Source organism: Acinonyx jubatus, chromosome E4 (assembly GCF_027475565.1).
Source record: "Acinonyx jubatus isolate Ajub_Pintada_27869175 chromosome E4, VMU_Ajub_asm_v1.0, whole genome shotgun sequence".
NCBI lineage: Eukaryota > Metazoa > Chordata > Mammalia > Carnivora > Felidae > Acinonyx > Acinonyx jubatus.
Window position 1 is genome coordinate 50,065,629 of NC_069395.1, and position 22,857 is coordinate 50,088,485.

General features: G+C 41.0%; 1 protein-coding gene across 3 annotated transcripts in view; it reads right to left on the minus strand.

Moving 5' to 3' along the window:
* The window catches only part of PAPPA2 (pappalysin 2), a 525,758-nt gene that overhangs the window by 157,889 nt on the left and 345,012 nt on the right, over positions 1-22,857 (minus strand). For all 3 annotated transcript variants that reach the window (XM_053208873.1, XM_027074271.2, XM_015064277.3), the window contains one exon: positions 13,133-13,278. In XM_053208873.1, the coding sequence (XP_053064848.1) occupies positions 13,133-13,278 (146 nt within the window). The remainder of the gene's footprint in view (positions 1-13,132; positions 13,279-22,857) is intronic.

Genomic DNA, 22,857 nt, shown 5'->3' on the forward strand with positions numbered 1-22,857 from the left:
AGTGATCCTTGCCTCACATTACCAATGCCATCACCACCATCTTAGCCCGGAACAATTTTTTTTAACTAGCGGAGGAGAAAAGAGATAAAAGGGAAATAATGGGACTGTACAGATGGTGGTGGGTCCAGATAAAGTGGACTGTATTCTATATTTCAAGACCCCAGTAAAAGGATTCAAAATAGGTGCATGGATCTGACAGCAGGGGGATCTTGCCTTATTCCAGTAACGGATTCCTGAGCAAGTGCCCTAGTTCTAGAGAAAACTGGCTAAGAGGGAAGAGGGACAGAGAACCTCCGCAGAGACCCCCTGAAGGTGGGGCCTTGTGATGGAAACAACAGTCATCTCATGTGACCAGCATCACCTGATAATTATTAAGGACAAAATGCATTCTTTCCCCTATGACCTTGGCATTTGTAAGCCATCTCTAAAGACAGACACAGCCTCAGGCAAAAAAAAAAAAAAGTTCAATTGACTAAGAGTAAATGTCTACTACCCAGCTAAGTAGGGGCTCAAATAGAAATTAAGTTCAATTATAGAAGAATAAATAAAAGTTACATTTCTTGCATACATGAATGTATATATTGAGACTTGAAGTCAATCCATGCCAGCACCACTAACTTGTGCATAGAACATAACATGAAAGGGGCTCCCTGGATGTAGCAACTGGTGGCCATATGTGGCACAGCTGTTGCTTAATGGACTGACAGGGAAGCACATATACATTCTTAGAAGACCTTTCAGCCTTGATTATAAGGGACAAGCTAAAACAATAAGACAGGGCTGTTGTGTGGTCCAGAGGATGGTGCAGGGGAAGAAAAAAAGAGCAGTTGTTGACTAAAAGATGAAATCTCAGCAGTAGAGAGCCCAAGTCCCAAGGTGATGCTGCATTTCCGAGTTCCAACCGGTTTTTCTCAGCTTTGGCACAAGACCGCCAGAGTGGCACATGGTAAAGAGAAGGATTCCCAAAGCTACTTCTATTAAAGAAGAAGAAGAAGAAGGAGGAGGAGGAGGAGGAGGAGGAGGAGGAGGAGGAAGAGGACGAGGAGGAGGAGGAGGGGGAGGAGGAGGAGAAAACTCAGGCAGTTTGAGTAAAGGACATGAGTTGAAACGACTTGAAAACAGTTCTGTAAAATTTTTAGGGCTGAATGTTATATGGCCATAAAACAAGGAGGTTGAGGGCTAGTCTGCAGGTGCTTCCATAATTACTTCCAGTTACTGGCTGAACCACAGTCCTCCAAACACACTCTCCACAACAAGGGACAAAGTTACCAAAGTATGCCTCGGGGTGGAGGAAAAAGCACTTCAGGGCAGGGCAAGGGAAGAAGTCGCGGAGGCAGATGGACAGACAAAGGGAGAGAAAGAAAGGGAGGTTAAAAAAAAAAAAGAGGTCATGGAAGCTAGAAAAAGAAGCAAGCTTTTAACAAAACCAGCCCAGAATCCATCCATCTCCAAATCTTGTATTGGCTTCTTAGTTTTACAGCTTGTGGTCTCCTTAGAAGGAAGTCCTTGTTCTGGGCAAGACTGAACCAAGACAGGGGCACCTGGGTGGCACAGTCAGTTAAGCGTCCAACTCTTGATTCTGGCTCCGGTCGTGATCTCACAGTTTGTGAGTTTGAGCCCCACATCAGGCTCTGTGCTCATCAGCACAGATTGGGATTCTCTCTGTCTCTCTGCTCCTCCCCCTCTTGCTATCTCTCTCAAAATAAATAAAAATAAACTAAAAAAAAAAAGACTGAACCAAGACAAGAATGTGCAGAGGGTGAAGATTGTGCAGTCTGATTTCACTTTCTGTCCTCTTTTATAGTCTCTCAGCCCACTCTTATTTTCAAGTGTCAAGCACTCAGGGGTCTTTAGCCACCCCCACACCATGGGAGAAAAGTAATCTGATTCATAATAGCTGGAAGAGGTCATTACCCAGGCACTGGAGACAGTCTGTTAATCCTTTCCTTGCTTATGGATATGGTAGTGTTACACACACACACACACACACACACACACACACACACACACACACTCATACCAGAATTTTAGGCACCACAAAGTATGAATGGGGAAGATATTTTTAAAATTCATTTATTAATTTAGCATTTATTGAGTATCTGATCTATGTCAGGCACTGTTCTGGACACGAAGGGTCCAATAATGACTAGGACATGTTTTAAAAAGAGGAGACCTTTCAAGTAGTCACAAAAAAGGTGATTGTTTACTCCACCTACTTATAAATGCATGAACCTACCTTTGGAGCACCTCAATTTCAGGGCATGAAATTCATATCGTAGGTCAATTTTATCTAAAGCCTTCAACATCCAAGAATGCTCCCAATGTTCAAAACCCCAAGGCACCCAGAATAATCCCATTTGCTGAATATCATCTTCTGACAATTAAATTATCTATAACAGCAGCCAGTGGGTAATTCCTAGGGACGGTCCTCATCTTGTTTCCGTCATGTAGCCCCGTCTCGTGAATGATTCTAGAATCCCTCATATTTACATGAGCTCTCCAGTTTAGGTCTCTCGTTTATTCTCTGTCTCCAGGGAAAATCATCCCGCTTTGGCACCGTGAAGAGAGGAGCAGTGGACTGGGGACAAGATCTGTTCCACTCTGGCCTGGCCACGTAACCACTACTTGCACCAGTGTGCTCCTCGTTACCTCCTGTAGACTCTTCGGCCCATCCCACTCTGCTGTCGGCCCCTGCACTCCACAGAAGCAGTCTGGCCGAGATTTCCAGACTGCCACGTGTCAAATCCATGACTATTTCTCAGCACCTGCCACCTCACCCACACGGTGCATGAATGTGTCACAACTGATGTAACACGCTAATCTCAGGGTCCAACACTTTGGTTGGGAGCATGCTGAGATTTGCCCTGGGGACTCCTAAGTTCTGGTTGGGGGAGAGATATTGCACCTCTGAGCAAGTTTCTGCTGCTTTCACCTTCCCCTGCCCCCCATGGTGCTGTTACTTTGCCTTTCCCCCAGATAGCTGCCACATCTGCATGACCTTGGTTTTTGCTGTTGTTTAGTTTTGTCACATTTTTTTAATGGTAATTTATTTTTAAGAGAGAGAGAGAGACAGAGAGAGAGACAGAGTGCAAGAGGGGGATGGGACAGAGAAAGAGAGGGGGACACAGAATCTGAAGCAGGCTCCAGGCTTTGAGCTGTCAGCACAGAGCCGAATGCGGGGCTCAAACTCACGAACCGTGAGATCATGACCTGAGCCGAAGTCAGATGCTTAACAGACTGAGCCACCCAGGTGCCCCTGCATCACCTTGTGCCAGCTCTGGCTCTCTCCTCCAGTCCACCGGGCCCCAGAGGAGCCAATACCTTTCCCGGGCACCAAAAATCTCCAGGTTGAAGGTGAGGTGGTAGACTGAGGCCACAAGTAGAAAGGGTAATCACAGACACGTGGTATTCGGAGCATCTACTACTCTTGCTGCTGCTACTAATGGAGCTAACAGTTATTGAGGCCCTACTATGTGCCAGGTTCTCTTCCATGTGCTTATCATCCCCATTTTATACTTAGGAAAGGAAGGCTCAGAGAAGTGACTTGCTCAAGATTCCATTTGTTCTTATCGAAGGGAGGCCATAGCCCACTCTATTATTCAAAGACTTTTTTCTACATGACCTGAAGACCCGATAGATTTAAACCCTCATCAGGAGCCAGGTTCAAGTTCCCTCCCACTCAGTTCTGGGGTCCCCTGGACACTGGGGCATGTTGCTAGTGATCTGATCAGGATTTCAGAGTGTTCTTTGGCTGTACGGGCACCACCTAGAACAATTAGAAAGATGACTGGCCCAGAAAACTCTGAAGTGTCTAACTTCTGTGCCAGAGAACGACAGATTCTCCTCTCTAAACTGGCCAAAATGACTTGCACTGACTTCATTTCTCTGCAGCAGCTGCATCTGTGGCCCACATGGGACTTTCTCAAAGCTCTGTCTTTAGGTAGCTGGTATAGGCCTGAATCCAGCTCCTCCTCTTGCTTCTGTGAAAGTCCCTTCACCCAAACTCAACATATCCAAACCAAACCAGCTCCCCATGTGCTCCTTCTCTTCCTGTATTTTCTACCTTGGCACCACTATGCACTCAGTCAATCAAACAGAGTTCCTTTTTTCCCCATCTATTTATGTTAACAAGTTTCTCAGCAGTCAGAGCTATCAAAGAAAACAAAAGGCAATGTATAACTGGTGCTGAATCTTGTTGCCCTGTAGCAATAACTACTATTCATCCACAGAGACAAGAACTAATTTGAGGAAGAAAAGCCACATTTTCCTCATTAAAATAGGCATTTCTCTTTTTTGTTTGCTAGTTATTAATCAACATTTTAAAACAGTGTTTGGATCAATTTTGGACAAGTAATCATTTCAAAAGATGACTCACTGAGAAGAAATCTTTTGACACTTTATAACTTATGATCAGTATCAATGTTAATATCCTGTTTGTGTTACTGCACTACAGTTCTGCTGATGTTACTGCTGGAAGACAATGGGTAAAGGGTACGTAGAATCTTTTGGTACCGTATTTTAGAACATATGTGGACATGCAATTATATCAAAATAAGTTTAATTGAAACATTATCACAAAAGAGTTGTTTTATTTATTTAAAATATGTTTTTGGGGGCTCGTGGGTGGCTCCGTCGGTTAAGTGTCTGACTTCAGCTCAGGTCATGATCTCACGTTCCGTGAGTTCAAGCCCCGCGTCGAGCTCTGTGCTGACAGCTCAGAGCTTCGAGCCTGCTCAGATTCTGTGTCTCCCTCTCTTTCTCTGTCCCACCCCCCATCCTTGCACTGTCTCTCTCACCGTTAAAAATAAACATAACAAAAATAAATAAAATAAAATATGTTTTTGGCAGAGAAACAGATGACTCACTAAAGACTTTTAAAAACATGTTTATGCTACGTTAGTGTGAAGTTCTACAGGAGAAATGGAAGGGAAACACAAATTCAAAGAGAAAAAAAGTACAATGAGTAACTTGCCAGTGTTAAAAAAAAAAGTGCATGGCCATGAATTTGTGAATGATGGTGATTATCAAATCATTATGTGACCAAAGATTCATTTAGGAGAGTACATTTAAATTTTATTTTAAAACGTCAATAACTTAAAATGATATGGCAGGAATTATTTTCTTTGCCGCTATTTAAGCTTCTAATTATATTTTTAGATGTTGCTTTTAGAGAGCAGAAGTAAGTTTGGAAGGCACTGCTCTAGCCATCCCAAGTACATTCCACTCCTCAGCACGCCCAGGTTTTGAACGGCCTGAACCTTGGTATCCCTCAGCTCCTTTAGCCCGGAATTCGGTCTCATGGTCTGCCAAGCCAACTATGGCTCATCTTTCAACTGTCCTCTCAAGCCTCCACCCCTCCAGGAGTTCTTCCCTGATGCTCTGAGCACAGTTAGGCACTTTCTCTCCCTGTTCCTACCTGACCTCACGTTAGGTGCCATCCCACCGTAGCGGAAGTGTGTTATTTGTATGTCTGCCTCGCAGTTACGCAGCGCAAACCTTCAGGGTGAGCTCATTTTATTGTTGTAACTCTAAGTATTGCCACAGACCGATTCGACAGCTTTTCTTTGAATAAATGATTACGAGAACGGTATGGCCAGCTTACAAAAAGGCTGGTTTACCGTAAATTTAAGTCTCCTGCCTGTGAAGATACACTTTCGGTTCAAGTGCTGTGTACTAAGGCTAAAGATGTCCAAACTACCGAATGTTAGAGCTCAAGGGGATCTCATTCATTTATTTATTTATTAAAGAATGCTACCCTGCATTACCACAGTCTTAAAAAGCACAAAATTTTGCTAGAAGTCAGAAAGGCTGTGGATGGAAAAGCACAAGCATGCAGTACATCGGTCTTTGTGCATACCAACTTAAGGCGTTGGTAGTCAGAAACTAGATTCAGTCTTCACAACTCTCAGGCTAGTGTACTTATCTGCCAACCCTCAAAATGCAGGGTTCTTGAATGTTGACACAAACAGACAATCTTAATCTTGAGTCTTGGAAAGACCGTATTTAGAAAATCCTAATGTCTTCCTCTATCACGTTATGCTACACCTGCTCTACCCCTAAGTCATGTCAATATGGTTCCTTTGTTCAGTCACAGTTATGACCGAACCAGAAATAAATAAGAACGCGAGCAACTTCTATTGAGCCAGACCTTTCAGCTGTTCAGTCTAGTCTTCTACTTTTGAAAAGCACATTCAGGAACATGTTATAGGAGAACAGTTATTCCTCAGGGGGTTAAGAATAAAATATAAATATGTCTAGGTTCTTTTGCAATTCGTTATGAGCCAGTGACTCATGAGACAATTTCATCTCTTCTTGAAACCACTTAAATTTCAAACCTTCACTCACTTATTCATTCATCCCTTCATTCAGTGAGCCTTCGCAGAGCTCAGAGAGGTCACAGAACTTACTCGGATTTCACCAGTTGTTACGATCACTTGTGTGTGTGTGTGTCTTGCGGTTCTTTGCAATTTTATCACATGTATACCTTGAACTACCGCCGCATTCAAGACACTGAACCATTCCATCACCATTAAGAATCTCTCCTGCTATCCTTCATGTCACACCCATCCTACGTCCCTCTCCCCACACCCCCATCCCAGCCCCTGGCAACCACTAACTTGTTATTGCTATAATTTCCTCATTTTGAGGCCACTACATAGAATTTTGAGAATGCCACCTAAATCATACAGCATGTAACTTGTGAGATTTTTTTCCATTCAGCATAAGATCCTTGAGATGCATCTAAGTTGTTGTATGTATTCACGCTTTTTTCCTTTTTTAAACGTTTTTATTTTTTGAGAGAGAGAGAAAGACAGACCGTGAGTGGGGGAGGGGCAGAGAGAGAGGGAGACCCAGCATCCAAAGCAGGCTCCAGGCTCCGAGCTGCCAGCACAGAGCCCAACACGGGGCTTGAACCCACGAACCGTGAGATCATGACCTGAGCCAAAGTCAGCCGCTTAACCAACTGAGTCACCCAGGTGCCTCCCCACTCTGTTCCTTTTTAGTGCTGGGTAGTATTCCATTGTGTGGACGTACCACACTTCGCTCAGGCAGTTAGCATGGAAGGACATGTTTGTCTTCTCCAGTTCTTAGGCTCTTACAAATAAAGGTGCCATGAAGACTGATGTACAGGTTTTTGAGTGGACGTATGTTTTGATTTATCAGGGATCAATGTCCAAGAGTCCATCTGCTGGATCATGGGGTAAGTATAGGTTTAGTTTTATAAGAAATTGCCAAAGTACTCTCCAGAGTGGCCGTGCCATTTTACTTTCCCACCAGCAATGTATGAGAGGTCTGGTTTCTCTGCATCCCCACCAGCATTTAGTATTATCACTGTTCTTTATTTTAGCTCTTCTAAAAAGTGTGTTATGATACCTCACTATGGTTTTAATTTGCATTTCCCTAATGGCTAATAATTCTGAACATCTTTCCATGTGCTTATTTTCTCGGTAAAATGTCTGTTCATGTCTTTGCCCATTTTCTTTTTTTTTCATGTTTATTTATTTATTTTATGAGAGAGAGAGGGGGAGGGAGAGGGAGAGGGAGAGGCAGGAGCAGAGAGACAGGAAGAGAGAGAACTCCAAGCAGGCCCCCACCCCCACCCCACTGTCAGCACAGAGCCTGACATGGGGCTCAGTCCCACAAACCATGAGATCATGACCTGAACTGAAATCAAGAGTTGGACACTTAACTGACTGAGCCACCCAGGTGCCCTGAATGTCTCTGCCCATTTTCTAACTGGAATATCTTACTAGTGAATTTTGAAATTCTTTATATATCCTAGATACAGATCTTTTAGGAGATGTGTGGTCTTCAAATATTGCCTCCAAGTCTGCCATTTCTTTGTTCATCTTAACAAAGTGTTTCTCAGAGAAAATGTTTTAGGTCCAATTTATCAGTTTTTATTATTATGGACCATGCTTTGAGTGGATATATAAGCACTCTTCATCTAGCCCTGACCTGAAGATTTTCTCTTATGTTTTCTTTTAAAAGCTCTATAGGTTTGTTTTTTATATTTAAATCTCTGATCTACGTTGAGTTAATTTTTTACAAGGTGTGAGATTCATATTGAAATTCAATTTTTTTTGGCCCATGAACGCCCAATTGCTGTAACGTCATTTGCTGAAAATACCTATTGGCTATTGATGTCTGTAGCATATATAAAAATACTGCCTCTTTCATTTCTCATAGTGGCAATATATTCTTTCTCTCTCGTGTTTTATTTTTTGATCGGTTTTTCTTGGCCCCTCCCCTAAAAAACTTAACTTGTTTCTAAGTAATGTTTACTTTCTATTTCTTCTCTTTTTCATTATTCTTTTTATTACTTCCTCTGTTCATTTTTTATTTAATATGTTATTCTTTGCTCGTTTCTTGAGATGGATAGCTTCGATTTTTCCTTTTCTAATATATAAAGCTACAGATTTCACTCTACTTACAGCTTCTTGTATATACCACAAGTTTTGATACGCCCTATTGTCATAATCATTTTAAAATATGTTCCTATTTCCCTTACAATTTATTCTTTGAACCATGAGGTAATTAGAAGTTTATTACATAGTTTCCAAATATTTGGAGACTTTCTAGTTTTTTGTTGTTGTTGTTGTTTTTTTTTTTTTTTTGTTATTGACTTCTAGCTTCTTTCCAGTGATATGAGATAGCAAAGACTTCCTGATGGCAATTCTCTGTAATTTACTTTTTGGCCCTTGGTAAATTTTCCATGACACATGAGAACCGTACATTCTTCACTGTTTAAATACACTTTCCTAATTTTGTTAACTAAGTCATTTATTAATCATTTTTCAAATATTCTAGACCTCTACTAGATATTTATTTACTTACTATTTTCTGAGAAAATTGTTTTTAAAACACCAACTATGATTTTGGATCTATTTTCTTTTTCTTTTTGTCAAATTTTGCTTTACATATTTTTGGGTGTGTTATTGGATGTACAAATTTATCACAGTTATATTTTCTAATTGAATTTACTTTTTCATCATTATAAAGTATTCCTACTTATCTCTGGTAATATGTACTACCTTAAAGTTTACTTTATCTGGTATAAGAAAGCTATACTGACTTTCTTTGGACTAGTATCTTCATTATATATATATTCTCATCCTTATACTTTCAGTCTTTTTGTGTTCTCATGTTTAAGAAATGTCTCTTACAAGCACCACATGGTTGGGTTTTGTTTTCAATCTGACAATTTTTTGACTTTTAAGTGGTATGTTTACAGGGGCCTGGGCGGCTCGGTCGGTTGAGCATACTACTCTTGATTTCTGCTCAGGTCGTGATCTCATGGTCGTGAGATCGAGTCCCACGTCAGCTCCACACTAAGCATGGAGGCTGCTTAAGAGACTCCCTCTCCCTCTGTCCCTCCCCCACTCGTGCTTCCTCTCTCTCCCTCTCTCTCTCGCTCAATAAATTTTTAAAAAATTAAAACATATGGGTATCTCAAAACATTTCATGGGACATCTTATTTAAAAAAATGATATGTTTTTTCCATTTGCATTCAACATTATTAATACATTAGGTCTTAATCAATATCTTACTTTTTGTTTCTATTTGTTCTGTTATTTATTCCTATTTTCTCTCCTTTTGTTGCCTTTTCTGGGTCAATTCACGTCTTGCTGGTTTAACTTGTAAAAGACTATTTGTCTTTTAATGGTCACCCTAAAGGCAACAACATGCATTTTTTACTTATTACTGTCTAAAATTACTAAAATCAGTATTTTTCTAGATACAGGCAAGGAAAGCACCTTAAGTTCTTTAACTTCATTTATTTTCTGTCTTTTGTGTGGTTGTTGTTATCTTTTGATTCTACCCATATTTTAAACCAAAAACACATTTTTATTATTACTTTTAATATTTGTATCCTTTCTAATATCATTCATTCCATTTTATATGTCTCTACTTCCCATCTGGGGTCATTTTCTTTCTGCTTGCATAGTTTTCTCTAGTATTATTTTACTGCTGATATTAAATCATCTCCGTTTTTATCTGTCTGAATATATTTTAAATTTTTCTTCACTTCAAAAGATATTTTTGCTGAATACAGTATTCTAAGTTGACAGTTATTTTCTTTTAGCATCTAAGAAATTATATCTGCTCTCTGATGACCCCCATAGTATCTGTTGAAAAGTCAGCATATGAATCTCACTGTTTCTCCTTTTAAAGTAATGTACCTTTTTTCTCTAGCTACTTCTGAGGGTTTTTTTTCTCTGTTTTTGGTTGGTAAGTACTTTTGCTGTAATGGATCTAGTTGTTATTTTCTTTCTATTTCATCCTTCTTGGGGTTTGTAAAACATTTTGAATCTGTGGTTTGATAACTTCTGTCACTTTACAAAAGTTTCAGCCATTATCTCCTTGGTATTTTTTTGACCCGATAGCTTTCTTTTTCTTCCAGATCTCCAATTTGCATTAGAAAATTTCCATCAGGTCTCACACGTCTCAAGTTATTTTCTATATTTTTCCAACACTTTTTCTCCCTGAGCTTCAGTATGAATGTTTTCTACAATTTTCTAGTTCTTTTATTCTCTCCCTTACTCACAAACCTATTAATTTCCTAATTTCAATCTATATCTTTTGTTCTAAAATTTCCACTTAATTCATTATTATTCATTCCAGTTCTCTGAATATACTCTCCATTTTAAATACATTTTTAACATATTAATATAATTATCTTAAAGCCAATATCCAATAACTCCAGTATTTGGGTAATCTGTGAGTCTGTATTTATTAACGATTGCTTATTTACCATCATTTGGTCCTGTCTCTTGGCATAACTGATAATTTTTTATTGATTGCTGGATACTGTGCATAACAACTTGTAGAAGCTCTTCATGATGCTGTCTTCCTCTAGAGTATATTCAATTTTCTTTTGCTAGGCATTTAAATATAAGCAAATGACTTTCTTTCATGCAGAGATTTAAGAGTGTTCCAGGCTGGATTTTAAGCTTTGTATTATATGGGCTCTTTCTGTCTCTCAGGGCCCCTCCTCTTTGACAGGGAGGGCCTCAGCTCCAATTTTTTCTCCCCTCTACTATGAGACTCCTGAAACCATTGTTTGGTTTTTTAATCTCTTAGAAGTTATTTTATATTTATTTTCTTGGCCACTAGCCCTAAGAATGCATGGGTTAGTAGTTAGCAGATATTTTAAAAGAAAATTCTGAGCAGAACATCAGGCTCTTTTTTTGGGATTTCCATTTCTATGGGAGTCTCGGATGACTTAGAAGGCCTGACCTCCAATTTTTGTCTCCCCAGTAGTGAGATTTCATCAGGCTCCAGCTGCTCTCTGCTCTGCCTCTATTCCTTTCACTGAGAATTTGGCAATTTCCCTAAATGGAAAAAAACAACTGAGTTACATACAGATCTCACTTTAATGCATTTTCTTCTCACTGGGATTGGGCCTTCATCCTTGTTGTCTCGGCTGTTGTCTGATGTCTTCAAATAACTTTTTTCTTATTTTATCCATTTTTATAGTTAAATGAATCTTGTCAATGGCTCAGCTCCAATAAAGTTAGAAAACATTCGGCGGTCTGCTCCCAGTCCAGTGATTCTTATCAGGAGTCCAAGACTTGTCTCCATAATGGCCAGACAGATCACTTCTAAAGGTTTTTAAACACATAGATTCAATTCCCAGTGATAGATCTGGGAATCATGAAAACTACTGCCAGGTAAACCTTGCCGTCAGGACCCTCTTACATATACACCAAAAACGTTAAACATTGGCAAATCAGGTGTGCACTAACTTGGGGATACTTTTTTTTGCAGTGTTGCGTGTTCCTCTGAACTCACTATTATTAAATGCATTATTGGAATATGACCTTCTAGCCTACCATGAAGGCTAGAATGACACATTTGCTTTCATCTAGAAAGCACTAACCCCACAAGTTTCTGATTTCTCATGTACCCTGAGCTGCAAATATAAAATTTAGTGGTACAAGGATTGCAGAGCCCTAAAACTGTATCGGATACCATAGAGTCAATGAAACCCAGCATACTAACGCAGCATTCAGTTTGGACCACCCCATGTTTAATTTTTTATTGTCTCCTCCTTTGCTTGAGATATGTACCCCTTCTAGATGTTGACCTGATTCACTCCAGAGATCTTCACGTTCTGGTTTCCCCCTGAGCAGCAAACAATATTTTTTCATCTATTGCTAACCTACTTCTCGTCTTCCACCTTCCCCAATCCACAATACTAGCTGTCCTTTGACAACTTGCTCATATTTTCTTTAATTATCAATTCAACCTGTTTTGGACTCTACTTCACAATGACCCAATCATACATGGATTTCACATCTACGGCATTATGTGATCTTCCTTCAATTTATTTCTCTCTGCCTCATAAATGATTACTAAGAAGATTAACTTCACATAACCTATTTCAAGTCATTTATAAAATGGTTTCTAGTCTCTACAGTCATTCTCTTTCCAACATGAAAGATTCCTCCCAGTTATGGTAATGCAGTTTTAAAATAAATTTTGGTAGAATCCCACTCAAGACTCTACATATAAATTTTATTGAGTAACTCCTTTTTAGCCACATTAACTGATTTAATGACTTATTGACCAGTAAGATTTCCTTCATAACAATGATAACACATTGTAACAGGAATTATATTTCTTAAGAATGCAGAGGTTCAAGTGTTAAGGTGTCACCCTTTTCCTAGGTAAGCAGGCAAGTCCCACCAGCCTGAATTTCCCAAGATATCCTCAGGCCCCCGATCCTGGATCCGTGGATCCCGAGGACCCACAGGCACAGCACGCCAGCCTTCCCTCACAGTGATGACTGCAAACCAGGTTTTACAGTCCAGCCAACTTCTTTGCTAATTTCCTCCTCGAGGCTCTCCAAGATGTAAAACGGATCTTATTACACATCAGCAACTTATTTACCTAGAGATATATATTTGTCTAGAACATCCTGAGTATTTGCCACTGTTTGCTCTAATACCTCTTTCTTATCTGTATTAAACATTTTGACAGTTTCTCCCAAAAGCCATCCTCAGCCCAAGACAGTGAATTCACGGAGTGAATGTATTTTTCTCTTTATTTCTTTTTTCCTCAAACTCCCTTCGCATAGTCCCTTGGGGCCCCCTTAAGTTTTCTGCCATATCTGGTCTTCACTTACCCAGGTGACTGATGGCTTCCTTGTCCCAAGGCCAGGTGGCAGCGCCTGCAAGGTCTTCCCGCACGGAGCTGGCAAAGTAGACATTGAGGAAGTGAGTACTGTTGAGCTGCAGTGCCTCCTTCAGCTCCTTCACACTCATGTATGCCCTGGACAGCACACAAGAGGAGAGCACGTCACGCCGAGGATCAGTACATAGAAAACAGCAGAGCCAGACCGAATCAGACTCTGACACTCCCAGCCAGCATTGCCCTCTGGAGGGGCAGAGGGGGCAGAGACCAGGCTGTCATGAAGATCACAAAAAAAGGCACTAACACACATTTGGCAGATTTACTCCACGATAAATAACGTGGAGTTATCTTATTATTAGCACGGTATTTTTAGCACTATATTATTTATATGAATATTCGGTGTTTGATGTCATACTCCATTCCCACTCTACATCTAGGTTATTTTTTCAAGATAAATCTAATGATAGTCCTAATTATTTGCCCAGAGGATTAACCCCAGGCCATGGTGAAGTTCCAACTCTCAGTTCCTGGTTCCTTCTGCCACACTGCATGAATGTTATTATGATCAGAGGACCAACTGAATCTCTGTTTCAGTATATGGTGACTTTGGGCCTTATTAAAAAAAAAAACATAATGGTGACTAGGAAACATAAAGTAAAAAGAGAAAAAAGAAAAGATGAGTTATAGGTAGGAAAAGATATCATAAAGTAACTGCAAAGAATGTTAATTGTGTATGTATTTTTCTTTCTAGTCCCTTAATCTGTAGACACGACTCCAACTCCGACTACCTTATGCTACCTAACAAGTATCTTTTCTGGTGGCCTTCAAAGCACTAGGCAATATCATGTTTGCACTTATGCACAGAATTAAAGGTCTACTAAAAACACATGCCGTACGGCCCATAAAAAAGGGAAACAAGCATGCTGTCCCTTTATGAGCTCATACATAGCCAAAGACCTTCATCTTCCTCGCATCAGTGAAACTTTAAACTTACCATAAGCAAACAGACTCACTCAACAGTCTCACTGAAGAGCTATTTTAAGAACAAGCAACTAAAGCAGAGCTCAGTGGCCCTTTGGATCCACTGGATGCTTCCCGTAGTGATCATGGTCTGCCACTCAAAAAGGGGAATGTCCCTATCACAGCTTGAACTGGGCAGACAGCTCCCTCAACATTAGTTGGAAATTTCCTTCACAGATCATGCTTCATTGCTGCCATTCTGCTAGACCAGCTGAAATCCAGAAGCTCATGTTAGGACAGCGTGACCCTTCTTCTCTTGCTTGTTCTGCCTCCCAACCACACTGTTGATGCAATCTATTTAATCCACATGTAGGCTATACTGGCAGGGAGTACCCAAGAAATAGAGATCCCAAAGAAGATTGTTTCTGTGTTCTTTGGAACAGAACCAAGAAAAGGGGAATAAAAGTTAAGAAACAAAAAAGAGTTTGCTTTCGAACCACAGATACTTGGGAGAAAACAGATTTAAAAAATACTTTTTCATATTGACTTTATAATATCTTGGAAAAATAGTTCTAAGCCCCAAGAAATCATCCAAGTTCCATGAGGTGATGTCACATGTGATCAGAGGGATATTCCTTCTGCTGCTTTCCTGGAGACACAATGTTTTTTGGACTGTCGCCTGCTTTTCCCTGGATATTAGTCACATTCTCTTTCCCTTTCTCCTTTGTGAAAAATAATGACAATTTCCTGTATTGACAAATTGATGGTTTGGAGCTATGATGACATCAAACAATTCTTCAACATGGAGAAGCAGGGCCAGAAGAAAGGAGCAGAGAGAGCATGAATGGGGAGAGAGAAGGGAAGGGAAGGGAAGGGAAGGGAAGGGAAGGGAGGGAATGGAAGGGAATGGAAGGGAACAGAAGGGAATGGAAGGGAAGGGAAGGAAATAAGGTTAGAAAGAATCAGAGACTGAGCCTACACACAGCTCAAGGTACCAAAAAAGACAAGTCACACCCTTTCTCTGTTTCTATTTCAGAGTCCCCATTAAAATTGGGAGTTGGTAATTTGACAGGCTTTTTTTTTTCTCTTTTCTCCTCCCTCGCTTTCCCCAAATCCCCCTGCTCCTGGCATGGTTTACTTGGGCTATCTGTGTGTTACTGGCTTCTCTGTCTGCCATTAACCAGCCTTGGCTGCCACCCTTCTGTCCTCCCTCAACCCAGCAGTGGCACTAATTTCCCTTGAGCACACTCCAAGAGGCCTCCTCCTCCACCAGCCTCATTAGCTGGTTCTACTCATCTCCCTTGTTCTTTTTGCCCAATCCTCTCTCAAGCCATAAATTACTCTTCCAGATGAGAGTGTTTATGTCATGCTGGTGGCAAACTGGGTGTGGTTGCTCTGACTCTTGCACTCCACAGAGATATGTGTAGATGGAAATCAGCACATATAAGGGGGGGGGAATACATTTTAAAAAGCTAGAGATGGTTGGAAATAGTCATTAAATGAACTGGTAGAAGATAATCTTATTTTGTTGGAAACGAAGATATTTTTTCTAGATTATTGCTTAATCTATAAAGAGTAAAGCTGTAGCTATCAGTGTGTCCACTTTGCATGTAGGATGCCTTGCCTATAATAACATGTACACCTTTTCAGAACTTAGAGCTAATAAAGATAAACAACTTACTGATGTGACCAGAGTCTGGCTTAGACCTAGGGTATGGAAAAATTGACATTACTCTTAAATTCAGAGCGTAACATCTTGCTTTAGAAATGATGTGTTCAGAGAGAGACTTGATATGCAAAATAATTTATTCAAAGAAAGGTCAAAAAATATACATAAATGTCAGAAAAAGCATAAGCTTTTTGAACTGACCAGACCGTGTATAGAAAGGGAGATGAACTGAATTAATCTGCTTAATTTCTGCCAGGATCTCCGTTTGCTCATATTCCCCATACCCTGGACTGAGGTACTCACCATAAAATTCTCTCTGAGGTCTCAGAGCAACCAAAGTGAAATTGCGTTTTGATGTTTATAAAAACTGTCTCAGAAACAAGTTCTGCTTGAGGCACACATATCAAGTTGTTCCGCCCACCGCTCAAGTCTGTTATTTCTGACATGGCCCCCGGAAGAATGCATACCCGCCTCACCATTTTATAACAGCGACCTACTGGTTTGGGATTAACCGTTGCCTGCTATCTAGACCTGTATTTCTTTGTCCCCCAGACTTAGTGCATTCATTTGGATCCGTGCCGTGGCTCCTTGACTGCTGACTCCCAGCCACACTCCAGTGTCTTGAGAGTACATGCAACCCCAACTTTTGCTTAGTTTCTAAGGAGAAGTGAAAGAATATAAAGCATGCCTATTTGTGCTCTAGCTTAATAGTTGAATAACTGATTCCTTTGTAGACTAACAGAAATAATTTCAAGAATGAAGGCAGAAAGAAGAAAAAGATCACAGGCTGTCTGAAGGACACTGAACCGGCCATCAAAAATTGGCATGCTGAAAAATAAGACATAAATGATGCACGTGTGCCCCGAGATCTCCCACAGCCAGAGCAAGCCCTCTCCAGAGGAAGGCCCTTCTACAGGTGAACAGCAGCCTCCGTGACAACAAAACCGGGTGCTCCCAAGGCCCTTCAGCCAATCAGTGTCATGGCAACAACGGTGCCAAAGTTGGAGTATTTTCGGTTGGTTAGATCAAAACCTTGCTGTCATTACTGTACACGATGGTTCTCTACCCAGTGTGTGCAGAAGGATCTGCCACCTCATCTCCCATGCACTTTGCCAACCATGCTTCTCCCTCTTGGTCAACATCACCTTTGGCCTGCTTCCCCAACCCTTTCATTGTGCCCGCACCACGGGGCTTATCAGTCCACAGAGTACCAACTAGTGTTCTCCCAGTGCCCAGTGCAACTCTAAAAACAGTTTTCTCCTTCTCTCAAATTCCCCCTGCCCTTAGGTGCATGGGACTCTACTACATCACCATACACTTTATACTCTTCTTCTCTTCCCACCTTCTGGTTAGTCCATACACATCGAGGGTTTCAGCATCTCGCCCAAAGCCTTCTCCTTCCCCACCTCCTATCGTAACCTGAGAAATTTCAACATCTATGTGAAACATCACTGAAAACAGTCTTCTTTTTGACTTCCTTACCTCCAGTTGCCCCCCCGCCCTCCACCTCATTCTCACGGTCACCTTTACTCAGAGTGGTTTTTTATTCCTGGCCTCCTGTAGATCTTTAATTCTACTTGTCTCTACTTAGACTTGTTTATGGTCACCTCCTCTCCAGGAATGATTGGAGATCACGATTCTTCTTTTGTTCCTCCTCTCCCACCAACTTCAATCTCTTAATCCCCTGACTCTTGGTAAATGATCATGCCTCCTTCTTCAATGGTAAAATTGAAGCCATTCATCATGAACGCTAACACACACTCACACACACACACACACACACACACACACACACACACACACCCTTCCTTACCTATTTTTATTCCCTTACCTCTGGTCCCACAGGATGAGGTTTCTGAGCAAATAATAGCTAACACCCTCTCTTTTTCCTTCTCCCTTTCCAATTCAAACTTCTTGAAAGAATAATTTCCCAATCTCCCATGACTCTTTCCCATGCACCCCCCTAATCCCATTGTAACCTGGCTTTCATTGGCACCACTTTATCAAAACTGCTTTTGTTAAAGTTGTCAGTGACCTCAGAACTGTCCCTTCCCACAAAATGAGAAAAGTTCAGTCACCTTCTTATGGGAATCCTTTGCTGTATTTTTATATTTACTTACTTCCTGCTTCTTAAAGTTCTCTACTTCCTTTGCTTTTTTTTTACAATGTTCTTTTCTGGCTGTATTCTTGCTTTTGAGACCACTCTCAAAAGGGCTCCTCTTTCCCCCTTCTAATCCTTAAAAGTTATTCCCCAGGGTCCAGTGGTTCTGTTCGGGTACATTCTTTTGTCATGCTCCTTGTTCACTAGTGGAAACTCTTCTACATCTGAACTTGGAAAGCATCATCAGTGCTTGGGTAACTCTCAGAGAGGAAGAGAGAGAGAGAGAGAGAGAGAGAGAGAGAAATGACTATAGATTTGATTCTTGCTTCTGTTTTAAAGCAGGACATCTCCACCTAGACCATATACAGACATCTTAAGGTCAAAATGTCAATGTGATGGATGGTTCTACCTGAGCACAAAAGAATTCAGATACAGTGAAGCTCAGTAAATCTGAAATAAATAGTGACCTGACCAATGAATCTATGGACATCTTTTCCATGGACGGATATGCGGGAAGGGTTGTTTGGCTAAACACAGAGGAAGTATATGTCTGTGGCCACAGAAAGACAAAAAGGCTAGGACAAGGGAAGGACCACAAGGGCATTTTGTCCCCTACCTAATTTTATAGACTGGATTTTGAGCTCCTCAGGAAAAAACAAACAGCAGTCGTTTCATAAAATCCGTGCAACCCGGGATACACAAGCAATGCTTTCAGGCCTAATAACAAAATGAAGCACCAGTTGAGGATAAGGGACACTCTCTCCATTTCTGGAAAGAATTAAGGGATGTCAGCACCATTCTAGCACTTGAGAGTTTTACAACCTTGGGTTGCATTGGAAGCCAGCTCTCTCAGGAGGCCAGCTTTTCCCTAGAGAAACAGTGAGGGCAAAAGCATCAGCTGGAAACGCTGAGTGTCAGCAGGCAAGGTACATACCATTGCCAGAGTTCAATGGCAAACAGCAGGAGAACCGCAGAAACTGGTGGCCGTGAGTGTTTAAGGCACACCCTTCTGGAGACTCCCAGAAATACTACAGAAAGGGAACGTTGTCTGAGGGTAAGATTTTGGTTATACATTGAACTAATGGAATTTGATTGTTAATGGTAGCATGACCTCATTCATGCCCACAGGGCCAAGTGACTACATTTGTCTCTGACACTGCACTCAGTCTTTTTTTTCCACTCCTACTTCTCCAGTGTCTGTCTCTGAATTGGTGCTACTCTTATTACCCTCTCTGTGACACAACTAGAAAACCTAGGATTCCTCTCTCACTCCTCCCTCCCCTCCACTTTACTCTCCTCAATATAATCAGTCACCTGCTAACGAGGCCCAAGGAAAAAGACACCATGATGATTATTGTTTCTCCTCTGAGTGCCATAAAAGGGGCTAGATATATTAGGACATCATCAACTGGGAATATATTTTTTCTTCAGATTCAAATATGAAACACCTGACAATACTTATTACACCCAAAACATTAACTCACTATTGCTAATTCATATGGGAATGAGTAATACTACTAGGAGAAAAATGGAACTATTATTTAGACACATTGAAGAGTTGGGGCGCCTGGGTAGCTCAGTTGCTGATTTTGGCTCAGGTCATGATCTCACAGTTCATAAGTTCGGGCCCCGCCTTGGGCTCTGTGCTGACAGCTCAGAGGCTGAAGCCTGCTTCAGATTCTTTGTCTCTCTCTCTCTCTTCTCTGCCCCTCCCCTGCTCGCATTCTCTCTCTCTCTCTCTCAAAAATAAACATTAAAAAAAATTTTTTAAGAAACATTTAAGTGTTGTAAGACCTTGAGGCTGAAATAAAAGAAATAACTAGAGATCAAAAGGGTTTGAGGTCCAGGGTCGCAGTATCTTCTGTGGCAGGCAGAATAATGTTCCCAAATGGCCACACTCTAATCCCTGGAGCCTAGGGATATGTTACCTTACATGGCAAAAAGGGCTTTGCAGAAGTGATTAAAAGTACTACCCTTAAGATGAGAAGATTATTCTGGGTTATCTGAGTTGCTGTGGTTCCAGTTCTTGGTGATAAGCTTGCCTACCTTATCAAGGGAGCCATACCTTGAAACGTATTTGGAAGATGAGCATGAAAATACCCAGAGAGCTTGTTAGGTCAGATAAGGGAAAGGAAGAGTGTGATGGAGGAGGTACTCAGTAGAATCAAGAGAAAATGATCAGACCAATGGTCAGAGGAGGTCAGTGTGTCACTATCCTGAGGAGCACGGGCTCTCAAGCCAGAATGACTTGGTTTTGAGTCCCCAACTCTTTCACTCGTTGGCCACGTGGCCCTGGCAAGGCACCTACCATCACTGCGCCTCGGTTTCCTCGTCCATAAAACGAGAATAATGAAGTATCTACGGTATATAATTATTGAGAGGAAAAATGAAATAACGTTTATAAAACCACACATAATCATTCAACAAACCTTATCATCGGTAATAGCAGTGCCTACGCCCTCAGACGACTACATAGCTAGCAACAAAGCTCAAACATTGTTAATAGAAGAAAGCAAGTATCATCCCCAAAACTTGATGGGGCGCCTGGGTGGCTCGGTCAGTTGAGCATCTCAGCTCAGATCTTGATCTCAGGGTAGTGAATTCAAGCCCACACTGAGCTCTGCGTTGTGCGTGAATACCTACTTAAAAGAAAGATGTGATGGGGAACTAATTATGGGTTATGTCTCAGGAGGGATGTACCTTTCTTACAAGAAAAAATTAAAATGAAATGGAGATGACACCACAGTGCACAAAAAAAAAAAAAAAAAGCAAACACAACTTAAATCTAAAACCTGAAGTAAATCCACAATGAAAAGCTTTTAGTGAAAATGAAATCACAATGAATGTTTTCTAGGCACAAATTGTAGCTGGCCTTGTCGGGCAATGGATAGTTTTGATTCCTCCCCAAACAGGTGCCAAAACGGACACAAAATAAAAATATAGTAATGACCCAGAATTTCAGATGCCACTATCTCTGCCAAAAGGCTGACTTTGCTAATAACAATGGCAGCATGTCTGATAAATACTTCTCCCTACTTCCTGACGATCTCTCTCAAAAAGTTCAGGAAACAACAAAGGGATATGATAGTTTGGCTGTAATTCTTACTAGGAGGGAAGAACTATCTGGTTACATGAAGTGGATGTGTTCCTTCAATGAAAGAAACTACATTTTACTTTTTGCCACAGGTGAGGCTGGTTAACAACAGCCTCGAAACTTTAGGGAAACAGATTTCCAAAAGTGAGGAATGATTCTTTGGCCCAGGATGCTCAAGGGGAACATGGCCCTTTGGAAGTAGAAACCGCAAAAATGCACTTAATTCTAGATTGTCCTGATAAAGGCAAAAGGAGACACAAAGCATCAAGTAGAACCAGGTTCTGTGAAGGGACTATCTGCTCACCTAAAATTTTAAAATAACACATGTCGATTTTAGAAAGAGGAATAGCATAAAACTGTTAAAAAGAAAAAAAAAAGAGGAAGAGAGGTCAAAAGAAGATAAAGCTCAGGACCAGCAAAAAAATGGGAAAAAATGCAAAGAATGATAAATTTTTAAATTTCCATTTTTCAGAATAATAAGCAAAATAGAGAGTATAATGACACAGAAGGGGAGAAAAAGCTGAGCTCTTCAAAGTCTGCCTTGTTGCCAAGACAAATAACTGTGAAAGTGGAAATCTATTCAATGATTCATTAACCTGGCAACCATTTATTTGCCCTAATAATAACAATGCTCAAAATTGAGTCCCAACTATATGACAGATGCTTCCTATATATTTTCTCATGTAAAGCTCCCAACATTCCTATGAGTTTAGTGTATTTATTTTGCTTTACATATAAGAAACTCAAGTTTACAGAATTCACGTCACTTGCCCCAAACCACACAGCTTGTAAGTGTTGGAGGCAAGTTTTAAACCCAAGCTCCTCTGACTCCAAAGCACACATCCTTTCTTCTATTCTTAAATTGGTTTCCCCAGCATCTGTGAGTCACTGTGTTGGGCCTTGGCAATAAAAAAAATACGTAATACACAACTCTTGTTTTCAAGAAACTCAGTCTAATGAGGAACACAACCATGTGAACAAATAATTGTCATACAGGGTGAAAGACACTATAATGGCAGTGCCCGCAAAATTACACTTGCCATGAGGAGCACTGAGTAATGTACAGAATTATTGAATCGCTATATTGTACACCTGGAACTAACATAACACTGTATGTTAGTTATACTGGGATAAAAATTAAAAAAAAAAAAACCAACTACATGCAAGAACAGAAAACAGAGTGAAAAATCGGCTGGGAGAACCATACATTAATAAGGCATGGTCAACTTGGTGTCAGACATCGTGAATTGGTTTGCGCACATTATTCTACCCTCCTTCTAGTGTGTTCCTGCACCGGAGGACAGAAGAGTTGAATGCACATTTTCCCACGTCTCTTGTACGTTAAGGATCCGGATGTCATTTAGAGTCCGCCTAGCGGCTGTGCTCTTGTTGGAAGATGGCAGTGAGGTGAAGAGCTCACTTCTGCCTGCTTTTTCTTTCTCTGCCTGCATCTGTGGCTGGCTGACAGCGTTCTCGTGCCCAGCCACCAGCGTTAGGGTGTGGGGCAAACACCTGTTCCTGGTGTGGCTCTGGCAGGCACAGCGTCACTGCAATGGTGGCACAGAGGTGGCTTCCTGGCCTCCTGACAGCGGCCATACAGTGTGTTCTGGAAGCCAGCAGTTGCACGGGGACCTCAGGACTCCCCAGCTTCCCAAGAACTGGCTCCACTTGCAGACCAGTTCTTCAGTGCTGCTCTGGGAGATACCCTGGATGCCCAACCTACATCCTACTACGCCAGCCCTTGCAAAAACTTTGTGAGCAACAAAATTCCTGTATTGAAGCCTTTTTCATTAAAATGGCAACCATGCTTTGTGTGTTTTGCATCTAAATACTGACTGATTCAGAGATGATATTCCAGCTGTGTTTTCAAATTTGATTTTAGTCCTCAAGTAG